The following is a 12,219-nucleotide window of genomic DNA, read 5'->3' as shown; positions in this document are numbered from 1 at the left end:
TGGGGGGGGGGGGGGCGAGCTCCCCCTGGCCTCCCCATAGCTACGGGCCCGATGGACGGAAAGGGGCGACGACAATATACGACCACATTATAATGAGGGCGTATAAAACTGTTTAGGCTACTTTTGTAAATTTTTTAAGTTCGTTTTGCTTTTTGGGAGGTGTTTGAAAACAACTGTGTGGACTAAAGCAAAATAAAACCTCCTACGTTAGCTTACTTATTCTAAAAAAAATTGTGTTTTTGTGAGGCCCGACACCAAACTAATTTTAGCTGCTTGATTAATAATTAAAACACTCCGGGATATTTGACTACATAAGTTGGAAACGGTCTTAATATATATGTATTAAAGGACTCCCATTACATCCTAATAATTAAGAACAAATAATAGGCAACGTACAATCTTTAATGAGCGATTCGGCTGAATTTTACAGTTCCATTAAAATACTTCGTTTACGCAATGATAGTGTCGGAAATTTTACGTTATCCTGGTTAATGTGAGTTATTTCCCTTGACTATAACCTTTGACCTAGATAAGTTTGAAGAAATAGTTATCCACCTCTGACAAAGTAAACTTGAAGTAAAATAGGTATTTGTGCAGAAAAATTGAAATGAAAGTGCAGTACAGGAACTGTAAGTGATTTGTTCATCTTATTTTCGTTGCAAAATGTCATTCAAGTTATTGGGAAAGTTCTAGTTTTTCTCTTTGCACACTGAACGAAAAATATCTCATTTGTTATTTTTCTGTGACGAGTGCAAGAAGAGATACTTTCTGCTAGAATTTATTCAATGTTTTGTTTGGATTGAATGTCATGATTTATTGCTTGGGAACGAGTGGAAATTACGTGCAGTGTGCAGGAATAACACATACTGGTTTGGGAATCCAAAAATGATTTAGTGTGATTTATTTTGACTATTTTGGAGATATAATAAGAAGTTGATTACTAAATCTTAATCTTATCTCATTTATTTAGAATGTCAGATATATTTTTAATCTCTTAGGTAGTGTGTGTGGATTATCTATAGTAATATAATAGATTAAGAAATTTGTTCATAGTTAGTTTGATCTTCATTTATACTGATAATAAAATCGGGTGATAGAGGTGAGTTTAAAACTGTAGTAGTGGAGAGATAGGATTAAACTGATATCAGGTGTTCTGTACATGAGATAGGATATTGACCTATGTTTTATCATTTCCTTTATTAATATAAGAAGTAATGAGTAAATGCTTATTACATTCTACAGTCCAAGCCGCTTGTGATCAAAGAGACTAGACAAGTATGTATGGGCTTTACTTTGGTTTCGAAACTTCAAATGTTGGCATTTAAATGGATAATTAAACTCTTGATATTTTTAGACCGAAATATCGTACCAGTAGACCGGTAGTTAATATTTCAATTCATACTACAATGATAAGCAAAATTCAATTCTGTAAACATTGTAAACAAGAGATAAGTAAAGGACTTCAAATCAAGATTGCCATTTTTCGAAAATACTTACAATAAAATTTAACTGTCATTTGAAAGAAAATAATACGTAGTTGGCAAGTCTGTGGTTTATCTTTCTGAAGCATTTTTAGTCTTCTGGGTCATTGGAAGTCTATTTGTCCTGACTTTGAATAAATTTACAGTTTATTCTGACATATATTTGTATTGCCCTGGAGAGATATTGACTGACAAGAATTTAAGAAAAAAGGAAAAATTTGTAAAGTAGCATTTGTAAGCTTATCTATGATGAAGGTAAAAGCCTTTTACCTAATTGCTAGATATATTTCATATCTATTTCAGATTGAGTAGATTGTTAACTAGCTTTAAAGATGGGGAAATATTCCAGCAAAACATGTCGTCTTCTCACCATGCTGGGTTTGACAGCCTCATTCTTCTTAGTTGAGATTGTAGTTGGATATGTGACAAATTCTATTGCATTAGTGGCTGACTCTTTCCACATGTTATCAGATGTTGTGGCTTTAATTATAGGATTTGCTTCAGTGAGGGTGAGTAATTTCTTTTATTGTATCATTGTTATAAATGTTATATAAAGAAATATATAATAACCCAACCAAGTATATAAATATTATATAAATAAAAAGAATTCAGGTATTGATTACCATCTGCTATTGTGGGACTACAAGTCACTTTTGATAAAAATCAATTTTAAGTTTATAAAAAATTATATAATCGGTATACAAATTTATACAATAAATGATACATATATACATACAGATGTTTTAATAATGCACCTGATTCTTAATGTATATTTTAAATGTGCCATAAATCACACATATATCAATAAAACTTTAGAATCCAATTGAATGATTGGGTTAGAATTTGAAAACTCAAGACAAGTTTATACATTCTGACAAGGCAAGGTCCCAAATGAAAATAAGCATTAGGAGGTAAAAATGGCTTTTCACATATTTAAGAGCAATATCAAGCAAACTTTTTGATTGTTGGAGATAATAAATTAAGGAATGAATGTTGATCTTATCATTATGGGGAAATAAATGTTGGTTTATCTTGTGACAAGACAAATGACTTAGCATATATGGAATTGAAAAGTAATCTTTACTTTCCTGAATATAATAAATGGCGTATAATAAGACAAATTGATTTTCTATATCATTAGATATTGATATAAGTATTAGCCATCCAATAATCAATATATATGTTAAGATAAATGAAAATAAGGTAACCCATCTTTAACAAATAGATTAAATGCTGGCCAAGGTCACAATTAGCCATAATCAGCTTTGCTTCCTGGTGTGAGGCACTATTATCCCCCTTGTGGATAGCAGCATGCATTGCAGAGGTGTGAGAGGCTTTGTGGTTTGAATTATTTTTTGTTTTGTAAAATTAGACCTATGTCTCTACTGTGTGAGCAAATTCACAACTTTTGGCAAGTGCTTACAAAGAAAAGGAGTACAAAGAGTCCAAAAGTTTTGGAAACAAAGGTTGTAGAGTCTATTGAGTCAGACTTACATGTTGAAAAAAAAATCTCCCTTCTTTTTTCATGATGTTTTTTGCAATACAGAATAACCGGTTTATCAGTGCTGTAGGCAATATGATAATGTTCAATAATGGGTGGCTTAATCAGATCTATATTCCTAGTTATATATATATATCTGATTCACATCTTAAAAATTTTGTCTATACGATTTATCTGGTGTTGAGTGTTATAGAAGATTAGGCTATGTGAACATTTTTTGTGTTGGATGTTATAGAAGATACTCTTCTATAGAATCACTGGCCAAGGTCACTTCTTCTACATCAATGTTCTGCTTAAATTGTCAATAAATTGCCTTTCCTTGAATATTAAGATTGGTCAGAATATATTTTTGACCAATCATACCTTAGGCTCAGAAACGGGATAATCATAAATAACATTCACAGCTCACCTTTGGAATTTGAGCCTTCAAATCCATGTGTGTCTGGAAATTAAAAAGAAGAGTCGTCTTTTCAAGAGACACTAGAATATTATAGAGAAGACATTGGAAATTGGAAAAGAAATTCTTAGTTTGAGATATTTTTAAAGGAATTTTGAAGCTTTCATACATTTCTAGTACTTCTGCAGACTCCCTCCCAAAATGGCTTAACTATCATGAAATCAATGGTCACTATATATTATCAAAGTGGAATTATCAGTTAAGAGACAGCAGGTGGAAGATTGTAAATTATACTGTAAACTACTGTTTAGGTCATGAACACTAGTTTATCACTGTTTAAGGGCTTGTTTATTTAAACTATTTGTATTGTATTTTAACTAGGCTGTACTATTCTTCAGTTTTATATAAGCTAACCATTATGAAAAATCTTGTGCCATGAAGCATCTTGATTTAAATACTGAGAGTATATAGGCTTCACACATGTCCATCTGTCGGTGTGTCTGTCTACAATTGAGTGTAAACACTTTATATGGAACCATCCCTATGGATTTTGAGAAAACTTGGTTGAACCCTATTAAAAATCCATAAAATTGAAAAATATTTAGTATGCCAGTGGGCCTATATATTGTCTTGCTTATCTGTAAGAGATATTGTAATCTAATAATGTTTAGTAAGGTAAAGAGTTCAAAAAATGAATAATAACTAATATATAAGCTTGCAGCTAAGAAAAATTAACAGTGTCATCTGCAATGGATTTTCTTGAATTTTGTTACTTTGTAATAAATGTTAATCACTGATTTTAATCATGAACTTGAAGTTGTGACATTTGAAAAATCACAGTGTTGTGTGTAAACCTGTTAAACATTTGAAAAGATAATGTTTATTGAAGTCAGAATCTGATAAAGTTGCTCACTGAGGGAGACATGGTGGGGTTTTTTTAATTTTCCATGCATTCTTCATTACCGTATTGTATTTTTAGAAAAAAATCTTGAATTATTTGATAAACAAACATATACATGATTTACCTTTGAAATTTATGGACCTTTATGCTCAAAATCATTGTGCTATTATTAGCTCTAATGTATGAAACTTTCAATGTGCACTTTTAAAGTTAGTTGCCAGATTTGAAACAAGTAAGTTTTGGTATTGCCAAATCAAGAATATGATCTTGTTTAATGACTTTGACTATTGATTTTGTCCCATAAATTACGGAGACTGTAATCTAAGTACTAGATTCACCAAATTTCAGATTTTGGTTCTGCTACAAGTAGACTATCGTTGCCTCTAGAGCATTATTTAACTTTTCACGCGGTTTATTTTTAATTACTCAGATTCTCACAACTGTTTTTTTTTTTATTTTCAGATGTCAAAATGGCCTTCGAAACGGAATACATTTGGCTGGGCGAGAGCTGAAGTATTGGGTGCTATGATTAACTCAGTATTTCTCATAGCTTTATGTTTTTCTATTATGGTGGAAGCTTTAAAAAGATTAATACAAATAGAGGAAGTTGAAGATCCTAAATTGTTATTAATAGTTGGTAGTGTTGGATTACTAGTCAATATTATTGGTCTCTTTCTTTTTCATGATCATGGTAAGTTGTTAAATATAATTTTTCACATACTGATACATCTTTATTTCCGCTACCTGAAATACTTTTCAAAATGGAAATCGGATGGTTAGGTTAAGTCTACAATTGTTTAACTTACCTGTAGACTCTTTATTATGAATTTTCCTTTCTACGAAATTGAAATGGTATTAATTATTTTTGTACCAGTATACATTGTTATAGTTTTAACTAAAAGTGTCAATGTCAGCCAACAATGTTGTCTATGTGACCGATTGAAACCCTGTATATGCCAAATTTTGTCATTTTGATTTTTTAGTACCGTTTGTAAGCTTGTAAAAGCGCAGATCTTGTGATCAAAACTAGAAAACCACCAATTAAATAACACATATATAAACAGTCAGTTTAAATCCTCGTAAAATATTATATAATACCAGGTTCTATGTTCTTTTTTTCTTGAAAACGATAAACCTCGTATACAGTACTGTACTACTATACGAGTTAGTGTTTGAATAGGTCAGAGTACCGTCCTCAAATTGATATACAAAGTTTAAATTTTCAAAGAATGAAACCACATTAAGTGATGAAGAAAAAATTAAAAAGATTTTATTTCCTTTCTACGATGTAGGAATTGGTCAAGCACACATTTCGTAGTTGCTATATATATTAAAGTGCATCTAATTAGTATTCAAATCAAGAAATTAACTATATGAAGCACAGATCGTTTTGATTGATAGTATTTGTGTGTCATAAATAGGATATTTTATTTTTTAAATTTTCTGGGTAGATTTTATTTTATTTCCTGAATGTAATAAGAAAAATATTTGTAACCTGGCTAGTTAAAGTTAATGAAGTTTTATAAAAGCTTACTTAAATTTTTATATTTTTTTTAAAACAATGACATGACATAACTGAGCAAATTATTTTAAAAATTTTGTGGCAAATGATTTGTTTGACTTATTTATCTGTTAAAAATGATATATTGCCACTATAATTCAATTTATTAAAATTTATTAAAAATGTTACCACTCAATTGCAAGAGAAAAATGACATATGTCCAATATTTCTTCTTGTAAATGAAATTTTTTGTTTTACAAGCTGATCCTAACTAAATATATACAGGTACCCTATGTGATGTTTTCTTGGCATGTCTTTAGCCTACTCAAAATTTTTTTTTTCAGATAAAAAATATTATTATGCTCCTTTTGGTTGGTATAATTGGTTAAAAACATCTCTGTGTTTTTTGTTGTCACTTTTTGGAAAGACACTTACAGAAATTTAACCGATCTATTTTCAGGTCATTCACATGGTGGTGGAGGTCATGGTCACTCACATGGTGGTAAGAAAGGTCATGGTCACAGTCATGGAAAGAAGGGGGATAATCATCAACTCAATGGTGATTGTAGTGGATATCATGAAGATCAAGCACTTGTTGAACAGGTGAAGGCAAGCAATAAAATAAATGGAGCTGTTACTGAACTTAATGAAGTAGTTGTTGATGATGCTGAAACTAAAGCTAGCAATATGAAAGTTGGTGAGGAAATTCAGATCTTGATATATTTTTATCTTTGTACAATACAGAATGACTCAAATTCTATAAATCAATTTTACAAAATCAAAATATCAAATTTCAAAAGCCTAGTTCAAAATACCTTTAATCACTGAATATTATAACCACATGTGCTTAGTTAATAGAATGGTGAATCAACGGTGAATATAAATCAAACCATTTCTATAATGTTGTTCACTGAGCTTTTTGGAAAGGTAAAGAACAAGAGTGAAGAGATTTGATAAACATTTTCAGATAGCCTCTAGTTGAACAAATGTTAGGGACAAATATCACATGAAAATGAAACAGAAAACATATCTATGACATTGTGTTACTAACTCACTTGATATCAGGATAAGAGGCATCTGTTATATGGTGATAAAGATTCCTCAACAATTTGAAATTGAAAAATAGTAGGCTAGTACATCTGTCCAGGCAAAATTTTCTTATTTCACACTTCACAGATCCTCATCCAGCTTAATCTTAAGCTGAAAAGTTATGACATAAGTCTTCATTTCATTCCATTATTATCCTTTCCAGCAAGCAGTTCTCAGTTAAATATGAGAGGTGTATTTTTACATGTATTGGGTGATGCCCTAGGGTCTGTTATTGTTGTTATTAGTTCACTTGTTATTTGGTTTGGAGAAGGAGATTGGAAATATTATGTTGATCCTGCTATGAGGTAAATGTTTATGTTGTTTAATTGTAAGAGATCAAATTCAATACCTTCAGTATGTATAATCAGTATTTTGTAGTCTTCTTATTGGTGTACAGTCATTGATAATGATAAATGATAAATTTGTCTAATTTTTATACGCCCACGTGAAATGGGGGGCGTATATTGTCGTCACCCATGTCCATCGGTCCGTCCGTCCGTCCACAATTGCTCGTAAACACTCTACAGGGCACAATTCTTGACGGATTTTAACGAAACTTATTATATGTGTCACCCAAGGATAAACCCTATTGAAAATCAGCGAAATCGAAAAATATTTAGCATGAATTATTGCCCTTGTTAATTTTAGCTCGTAAACACTCTAGAAGGCACAATTCTTGACATATTTTGACGAAACTTGGTATGATTGTTCGTAATCACCCAAGGATAAACCCTATTGAAAATCAGCGAAATCAAAAAATATTTAGTATGAATTATTGCCCTTGGTCTTGCAAACGCGTTCAATTTTTAGCTTATAAACACTCTAGAAGGCATAATTCTTAAAGGATTTTAACGAAACTTGGTATGAGTGTTCGTAATCACCCAAGGATAAACCCTATTGAAAATCAGCGAAATCGCAAAATATTTAGTATGAATTATTGCCCTTGTTCTTGCAAACGCGTTCAATTTTTAGCTTATAAACACTCTAGAAGGCATAATTCTTGACAGATTTTGATGAAACTTGGTATGAGTGTTCGTTATCACCCAAGGATAGACCCTATTGAAAATCAGCGAAATCGAAAAATATTAAGTATGAATTATTGCCCTTGTTCTTGAAAACGCGTTCAATTTTTAGCTCGTAAACACTCTAGGAGGCACAATTCTTGACAGACTCTACAAGTCTCAATTTTTTTGTTCATAATCACAATTTACAATAGATGTCATTATTTTCCTGAGAAACTATTTTGGTTAACAAATAAGAAAATTTAATTTAATCATTTAACATGTCCCTACACTCTAGAAGGCATAGTTCTTGAAGGATTTTAACGAAACTTGGTATGAGTGTTCGTAATCACCCAAGGATAAACCCAATTGAAAATCAGCGAAATCGAAAAATATTGAGTATGAATTATTGCCCTTGTTCTTGCAAACGCGTTCAATTTTTAGCTCGTAAACACTCTACAGGGCACAATTCTTGACAGATTTTGATGAAACTTGGTATGAGTGTTCGTTATCACCCAAGGATAGACCCTATTGAAAATCAGCGAAATCGAAAAATATTAAGTATGAATTATTGCCCTTGTTCTTGAAAACGCGTTCAATTTTTAGCTCGTAAACACTCTAGGAGGCACAATTCTTGACAGACTCTACAAGTCTCAATTTTTTTGTTCATAATCACAATTTACAATAGATGTCATTATTTTCCTGAGAAACTATTTTGGTTAACAAATAAGAAAATTTAATTTAATCATTTAACATGTCCCTAACCAGCCACCATACATGTACAGCATCATAAGATACTATAAATAGACCAAGTGGAAAATCCAAGACAGATATCCAATCATAGCTTAGTCATGTGACATCCCAAGATGCAGCAGTTTATCTGATTTCATTTTATAAATGTCATTCAAGAGAAAAGGTTTGCTTAATCATTTCATTTTCACCAATTGTGCTGATACAAAAATGAAATTAAACATGGGTCATAGGGGAAAGGTTTTGTTTCTTGGAAGATTGAATTGAGTTGCTGGATAAGTAGGCTACTATAGGAAAAATATTTAGTATGAATTATTGACCTTGTTCTTGCAAACCTTTCAATTTTTAGCTCGTAAACACTCTAGAAGGCACAATTCTTGACAGATTTTGACGAAACTTGGTATGAGTGTTCGTATTCACCCAAGGATAAACCCTATAGAAAAATCAGGGAAATCGAAAATATGTAGTATGAATTATTGCCTATATTTTTGAATATAATCTGCAAATACACAATTCATGACAGACTTATTGAATATCAGTGGGCGTATATTACCTTGCCTGGCAAGCTATCTTTGGAAGTTATGATGTTTATGCAATCTGGCCAGACTATTCATAAAAGAGATGCTTAAACCATGGGCATATTCAGGGTTTAATTTGAGTTTAAAATGTCTTGGGAAGAACTAGAAATTTCACTCTCTACATGTCTTTTCTTTATATGGTGTAGTCTCATGAAAAGACGTGTTGTCAAATGTGGATAATTCTGGACAGTATATTACTGATTAGTTTAGCTAACAAAACCATTGTACCTGAATGAACTGACGTACAAAGATATTGAGATTTTATAGATATATCACCTTGATTATGTCTTTGTATGAAAATGTCATATAAATATATAACTATGTATATTATGATTTTTTCAGTATAGCTATGGTTATGATTATTTTATCTACATCTATTCCATTATGTAAGTAATTATTGTGTTTCTATGTTTAACTTGATAAATTGCTCTGTTATTTAAGTTGGCCTTGAACTTGACATATCCTTTCATTTTTCTATTCTAGTCCTCTCATTTGATAACAGCTATTGATGATAACATAATATGTGACCCTGCATAGCAAAATGAATGTCAGTGACCCAAATTTCAAAATTATGGTTTAAATTCATCGAGTAGCCTTTGCAGAAATTTGTGATATTGACTCCTTTGCTGTTTCTTAAGAAATGAATATTTCCCTTGATTACAGAACTAAAACTTGAAAGAAACGTATTTAAGTCTATAATTGAATCAATCACTATATTAAAAGAATGATTAATAATGTGATATATATGATATATTTACAGTAAAAGATTCTTCCAGAATATTATTACAAACAGTACCATCACATATAGAAGTAGAAGAGATTAGTAAGAAATTAATGGAGGTAATTAGAATCTAGAAATACATTAATTATTATCTTAATTATCAGGTATTGATACTCTACCAATTAACTGCGTAAGGTTGATTTACAACTTTTCACAAGGTTTTACATTATAGACCTTGATTCTGTTGTATATTTTCCTTTAATGCCCTCATATACTTATAATGACAAATTTGTTGCTCAGAAATGATATTCAAATGAGAAATTAGCATGTTTAGGGCCAGATATAAAATGTCACTTTTTATACACCTTTTGTTCAAGTCACAAAATTTTATAGGTTGGAAAAGGCAGGAATTTGATTGGCTGGCAGTATCATCAAACTCCAAGAAAGGCCATCTTTATACCTATACTGAAGTGGCTATTTTAAGATAAAAGCTAATGAAAAATGGAACTTTTAATGACACTGCTTGTTTTGAGAGTTTCTACTATTTGGTTGCTAGTTTTTGAGCATTTTTATACGCCCACAAATAGTTTGTGTGTACTCTACAGGCTACAATTCTTTACAGATTCTTTTGTAGGTCAATGTCATTATGAAGATGATTCCTATCAATTTTCGTGATGATCGGATAATTTTTCACCAAAATATTGTGTCTGACTTTGCGTTTTCACTCTATTAGCTATATTGTGCAACCCTTACTCACTCACTCTTCAGACAACACTTCTTTTTTAAAGATGGATTCCCTTATTTTCATTTAAGAAAATGAAAATGCTAATACTTATATGAATAGAAAGGAGAGGTGTTCTAATGACTTGGAATAATACTGGTTTGTCTCACATGTCCATAATTAATTCATTTTTAGCTAAATTAAAGGAGAATTACCAGCATAATTCCAATGAGTGACCGATCAAGAAAGGTCTTTTTTTTGTTTATCCAGACTGTACATACTTTGACATTTATGATTTGTTAAAACTCAAACTTGCAAAATTATATGCAATAAGGACATAATGATATGATTAAGCTTACATGATAATTTATTAGAAACTTCAATTAATCAAATAGTTTGCTTAATTTGACACTAAATAAAGTAAGGAAACCCATCTTTAATTCCTTTGGATATTTATATGCCTACATGAAGTCTATGTGCAGAACATGGAATAAAAACAGGCCATGATGTGATACGATAAAGTTTGCTTAAAATTCTCTATAGAACCAACTGTAAAAGGACAACAAACAATGATTTGTATTTGCAATCAATGCTGCTGATGCACGTATGCATGTTGGGATATAATTTTGATTGGATTTTCGTGAAACTTGGTTTGTGAGTGAGATTTTGAAGAAATTTGAATTACACATCTTTTTTGATGACATTATGCTGCTTGTTTGCTACAAATGTAATGTTTTGTTTTTTATTGTATATTTTGAGTTAATGATTTATGATTTAAAATTTGTATGGATATAAAAATGTAATTAATTTTTCTTAAGGGAAACTTCACAATTAATGAAAATTAATATGTTTATATTAAGTTTTCTTTTTTTATCTCAAATATTTAACTATTTTCTTTACAGATTGAGGGTGTAATGCATGTACATGAGTTACATATCTGGCAGTTAGCAGGCAGTCGTATTGTAGCTTCAGCTCATATTAGATGTCACGATCCAGCTAGCTATATGAAAATAGGCAAAGAAGTCAAAGATTTCTTCCACAATGAAGGCATACATTCCACTACTATACAACCAGAATTTGAGGTAAGAATTGGTATCATGAACATTATGCATGGACATTTTTAGCTATGGTGACAAACTTTTTTATAGTATGGTATAAGAACGTGCTGAAATTTTGCCAGATTTTGAATGTCACTGCCATAAATATCATTTGTGATTTGAATGGTATTTACATAAGTGAAGTCATAATCTAGTAAAGCTTTTCTAAAATTTCAGCCTAAACAAATATCAGACGAGAAACTAGGACAGGTAAGTTGTTCCATATACCAACATATAGGCTGAAAAATGCTTAATCTTGAAACCCATGACCATTGTACCAATGGTCAATTGTATTCAGTTCCTTCCAATGGGTAGCCACCAAAAATCCCCCCCATGCAGTTTTTTTTCAACCAAATATAATTCTATTCAGTACCACCCTTGACACAGCTATTTTTCTTGACCATGAACACAAGTCACCCTTCAAACAGCAGCCAACATCCTTTAATCTTTAAATGGCATTCAGAAGTAGATTGAAAATATA

The 12,219-nt window shown here is 31.1% G+C and overlaps 1 protein-coding gene across 1 annotated transcript; it reads left to right on the top strand.

The window, feature by feature from the left end:
• Positions 1-1,813: 1,813 nt before the first annotated feature.
• Positions 1,814-11,765, top strand: LOTGIDRAFT_103819 (hypothetical protein; the record flags this gene model as incomplete). Its single annotated transcript, XM_009053225.1, has 7 exons — positions 1,814-1,990; positions 4,743-4,971; positions 6,242-6,432; positions 7,048-7,175; positions 9,542-9,585; positions 9,960-10,039; positions 11,544-11,765. 7 exons carry the CDS (start codon positions 1,814-1,816, stop codon positions 11,763-11,765), a joined length of 1,071 nt encoding a protein of 356 aa, XP_009051473.1.
• Positions 11,766-12,219: the final 454 nt, after the last annotated feature.

Source organism: Lottia gigantea (assembly GCF_000327385.1).
Source record: "Lottia gigantea unplaced genomic scaffold LOTGIsca_2, whole genome shotgun sequence".
Lineage (NCBI taxonomy): Eukaryota > Metazoa > Mollusca > Gastropoda > Lottiidae > Lottia > Lottia gigantea.
This window is presented reverse-complemented; position numbering and strand designations above follow the sequence as displayed.